Raw genomic sequence first — 5000 nt, 5'->3', positions numbered from 1 at the left:
CACAGGGTCGTTACAATACGATCAATCCACGTGAACACGGTTTGGGGTGGTGTATTACTTTAAATACTAATGTGTGTGTGTGTGTGTGTGTGTGTGTGTGTGTGTGTGTGTGTGTGTGTGTGTGTGTGTGTGTGTGTGTGTGTTTCTAAAAAGCCTACCCTGTCTTTACCTGGGTACTGATTGCCCCAGCAGGGGTCAGAACGTCTCAACAGGCTGTAATTAGAGTAGCAGGGCTGTCCTGACAGCACACAGAAAACTCAGCTTGACAGCTCCACTTCTCTCTCAACTACCTCCTCAGAGTCTCCTCAGCATCCAACGTCTGTGTGTGTGTGTGTGTGTGTGTGTGTGTGTGTGTGTGTGTGTCTCTCTCTCTCTCTCTCTCACACACACACAAACGGGTATGTACACACACACACACACACACACACACACACACACACTGTCTGTGTGTGTCTGTCTGTGTCAGAGAGAGAGACAGACCGAGAGAGATGGAGTGAGAGAGAGAGAGAGAGAGAGAGAGAGAGAGAGAGAGAGAGACAGGTACTCTGTGGTGGTGAATATAACAGCCAACGTTGACTTGTTAACGGTATTTCATCTGTGTATATCTTGGCCTGTTGATTCCCAAGGGTCTGGTAAGGTAGATAAGCAGACCGCCACCATCTCTCACCCCGACTGACCTTTGAGTGACACCTCTACTCAGCCCATCCATGCTGTTTATCGGTCTGGTGATCCTCATCACAATACAACTTGATTGAATGGCTTTCATATCAATGTCTCAAAGCAGGGTGTCGTGACCGGTTTCGTTTCACGTAGGCGTGGGGGGGTTGGGGGGGTTCTGAGAGGGTGGTCCTCTGTGGCTCAGTTGGTAGAGCACGGCGCTGACAACGCTTAGGTTGTGGGTTTGATTCCTGCTGGGACCATCTATACTGAAATGTATGCACTCACTGCAATGTAAGTTACTTTGGATAAAAGCGTCAGCTAAATGGCATATATTATATATAGTGTGGATGACATACTGTGGATTTCTCTCCTTTATTTAATTTTGCAGAGCTTGAGGTAACGATTTATTTTAAGCTCTGCTTCTAACCGCTTCTAACTGTACATCACAGGAGAGAACAGAACCTACTGTACATCACAGGAGAGAACAGAACCTACTGTACATCACAGGAGAGAACAGAACCTACTGTACATCACAGGAGAGAACAGAACCTACTGTACATCACAGGAGAGAACAGAACCTACTGTACATCACAGGAGAGAACAGAACCTACTGTACATCACAGGAGAGAACAGAACCTACTGTACATCACAGGAGAGAACAGAACAGAGAACAGACTAAACTAGTGGATTGAACCATGGGAAGGACTGGCCAGTGACATACATGACATACTTTGACCCCGTAGTAATTGTTTGATTTCGAATCCAAACTGTTACAACTGTTATAGAGCTAAAAGAAGACAAAATATGCTTCCTCTTTCCAATACTTACGGAGGGTTAGGGTTAGGGTTAGTATCTGGGACCAGGGACTGAGAAACAGTGGTACAGGTCTTTCACGTCTTGTAGTGGTGTTTGAGTGGCCTCTGCCTTCCCATCTCAGTCACCACCATGCCTCTCTCTTCCTAGGTCACATGACCGCTCACAAACCAACGCCAATGGATCTGCTAACCCCTCTGCAACTCAACCCTTCCTCCTCCTTCCCCTCCTCCTCCGCCTCCTCCCCCTCCTCCTCTCTCTTCCCTCTCTCCTCCACCTGGCCCTATCTCCCCCCCGTGTCCAACTCCTCCTCCACCACCCCTCCATCCCTCCCTCCTCCTCCTCCTCCTCCTCCTCCTCCCCCTCTCCTCCTCCCCGCCCCCGTCCCTCCACCGCTGGCCATGTCCTGCTTCACCATGACTCTGGGCGCCCTCTCCAACGTCCTGGCGCTCGCCGTCCTGGCCCGTTCCCACGGCAACGCCCCTCGGCGGCGTCCCAAGGCTCCGTACCTGCTCCTGGCGGTGGCGCTGCTCCTCACCGACCTCGCCAGTCACCTGATCCCCGGCGCCCTGGCCCTGAGGCTACACCTGGGGAGGAGGAGGGTGGTGGGGGGGGAGACGGGGGGGGGAGGCAGGAGGGGTGAGGAGGAGGGGGAGGGTGGGGGTGGGGGAGGAGGAGGAGGAGGAGGAGGGCGGGGGATGTGTCAGCTGTTCGGGGCGTGCATGGTGTTTTTCGGGCTCAGCCCCCTCCTACTGGGCGGAGCCATGGCGGTGGAGCGCTGCGTCGGCATCACTAGGCCCCTCCTCCACACCGCGGCGGTGACCACCACCCACGGCCACGTCACTGTTGCTACAGTCACGGCCGCGTCGCTCCTGTTCGCGATGCTGCCCCTGGTGGCGGGAGGTGGCTACTCGCCCCAGTTCCCCGGGACCTGGTGCTTCCTGGCCGTCCACGGCCCCCTGTCCCCCGTGGATAAAGGCCTGGCCTGGGCCTTCTCGAGCCTGGGACTCGCGGCGCTGGCTCTATCCATGCTCTGCAACACCCTCAGCGGGCTGGCCCTGCTGCAAACCAGGCTGGCCTCCGCGAGAAGGGTCCGGAAAGTCCGAGGGGCTCGTCAGTGTCTGGCCTCCTCCTCTTCCTCTTCCTCCTCCTCCTCCTCTTCCTCCTCCTTCTCCTTGCGCTCGCTGGACGTGGAGATGCTGTCACAGCTGGCCGGGATCACGCTGGTCTCCTGCGTGTGTTGGAGCCCCCTGCTGGTGAGAGAGAGAGAGAACGAAAGAGAGAAAGAGAGAGAGAGATAAAGAGAAAGAGAGAGGAAGAGAGAGAGACAGTAAGAGAGAGAGAGGGAGAGAGAGGGAGAGAAAGAGAGACAGTGAGAGAGAGAGGGAGAGAGAGAGAGAGACAGTGAGAGAGAGAGAGAGAGAGAGAGAGAGAGGGAGATATAGAGAGAGAGAGGGAGAGAAAGAGAGAGACAGTGAGAGAGAGAGAGAGAGAAAGAGAGGAAGAGAGAGAGAGAGGGAGATAGAGAGAGAGAGAGGGAGATAGAGAGAGAGAGGAGAGAGAGAGAGACGGTGAGAGAAAGGATAGAGAGAGACAGAGATTAACTAAATGTGTCAAAGGTTCAGCAGTCATTGCCCAGTGACACTGACCCAGACAGTAATGCTGTGTGTGTGTCTGTGTCTGTGTCTGTGTGTGTTTGTGTGTGTGTGTGTGATAAAATACAGTAAAAATAAAAATATTCCCTTTTTACCCCCCCCCCTCCACCCATCCCGTCTTCATCAATCCTCTCTGTAGATCTTCATCCTGATGTCAGTGAGCCAGTCCAGAGGTTCGGACCAGGTCCAGACCCTGAACCCCGACCCGTCAGCGAGCAGTACCGAAGCTCGGGTTCTCCTGGGCCTCCGTCTGGCCTCGTGGAACCAGATTCTGGACCCCTGGGTCTACATCCTCCTCAGGCGGTCTGTTCTACAGAGGCTCTGCAAGATGGTCCAGAGGGACAGAACCACACTCTCACACACACAGACCAGCAGTCACTCTCACACACACAGACCAGCAATCACACACACACACAAACACACACACACACACACACACACAGACCAGTAGTCAAACACACACACGCGGACACGTACATCACCAGACACACATAACGACAATCTGAATAATACATTTAGTTTATAACATGTTTTTGTTTGGTACAACCTCAAAGTGCACACAGGTCAATCGTTTTCCCTTTGATGAAACAATTAAATCACAACCTCCTGTCAGTTATGAATAAAATGTCAAACTTTGATTTACATGATTCTCCTCTCTTTGTACCTCATAGGATAGGATGTGATTTGTAATAAAAAAGTGAAATGCTGATGGTGTTAAATTACGGAGACGCCCCCAGAATGCAAACATGTTACCAACGGTCCCTCATCACACAGAATTTAGTCACGTAGGTCTAATCACGTAATAGGTGCCCCTATGTTACTCTTCCTACGAACGTATTCACACTACACAAGAATGTCTGACCCCAGCTTCACCCATTTCATCCGTCTAAGTCATTGCTAAACTGTGCCACAGAACGCAGTCGGTGATGTAGAAATAAGTCTCCTGGCACCAGCATGGAAAACAAGCCGCACCACACCGCTCGGCCCAAGGAGCCAATGGGCTTCAGGCTTCATGTTGACCGACACTTCTTCGAGCAAATGTTGGGGTGGCTTTGTGATGTTGGAGGCGGGTTTAGGGAGGAGGGGGGAGGAGGGGGGCGTTTGCTGAGTTTATACTGTTGTGAGCGGTATCATTACCACCTGTGCGCACATCTACTTCTGAAGTTCCACCGCGCTGTCAGTCGGGTGTATCAGGGATAGTTGTGTTTTATTTTACGTTTCCTGAGAGTGGATGTGACATTTGTAGACCTCATTGGAAAGTTTGTGGCGGTCAGTTTTTTAGGGGGAGAGTTGACAGGTGCAGCCGGGAGAGAGTGCTGTGGCGCGGCCATCAACACACGCAGACTTCGCCGCTGCCTGTTCGGTTGGAGCCTCTCCGGTTGAACATATTCGGGCAGCATACAGGTAGGCGTATGTCGCAAACTACGCTTGCTGGTTGACAAAGTTTGATTTGTGGTGTTCAGCCTTTCTCATGTGTTCATCATCCCCCCCCTTGTTACAGTGTTCGCGGCCAAATTTGGCCGGTCTGTTTTAACAGCTGTTATTTGAACACAAAAACCATAAATCATCACCAAAGTTGGTTGAACACCTTTTAAAGTTGTGAAATAATGTCCTCAGCTAGTGGTTAACATGAGTAACTGCAGTGAATATATATATATGTAGTATTTCTACAATTCGATGTATTTTTTTCCTATTGTGTGTATGTATGTTTACATTTCATTACCCATTCATTTCCTATGGCGGTCATTTTAGACCCGGAACCCCACAGGTGTGACAAAGTTGACTAAACCACTCAAAATTCAATGAAAGTGGTGATCAGCAATTGTATATGTTCAAATGCCTAGTGTGGAGGAAAACATAAGGTCTTGAGGC

At 51.3% G+C, this 5000-nt stretch overlaps 2 protein-coding genes across 3 annotated transcripts in view; both read left to right on the top strand.

The window, feature by feature from the left end:
• Nucleotides 1–1874: 1874 nt before the first annotated feature.
• Nucleotides 1875–3811, top strand: LOC310821967 (prostaglandin E2 receptor EP1 subtype-like; the record flags this gene model as incomplete). Its single annotated transcript, XM_083694257.1, has 3 exons — nt 1875–2729; nt 3268–3459; nt 3800–3811. The coding sequence occupies 3 exons, from the start codon at nt 1875–1877 to the stop codon at nt 3809–3811; spliced, it is 1059 nt and encodes a 352-aa protein (XP_083550383.1).
• A 492-nt stretch (nt 3812–4303) lies between these two features.
• LOC310821646 (long-chain fatty acid transport protein 1-like) overlaps nt 4304–5000 on the top strand; it is a 14360-nt gene continuing 13663 nt past the window's right edge. For both annotated transcript variants that reach the window (XM_083693765.1, XM_083693764.1), the window contains exon 1: nt 4304–4532. The gene's annotated coding sequence lies outside the window, so the exon portion shown is untranslated. The remainder of the gene's footprint in view (nt 4533–5000) is intronic.

This window comes from Argentina silus (assembly GCF_951799395.1).
Source record: "Argentina silus genome assembly, chromosome: 22".
In the NCBI taxonomy this organism is placed as follows: Eukaryota; Metazoa; Chordata; class Actinopteri; order Argentiniformes; family Argentinidae; genus Argentina; species Argentina silus.
The sequence above is the reverse complement of the archived record's forward strand: the minus strand, read 5'-3'. Positions and strand labels throughout refer to the sequence as shown.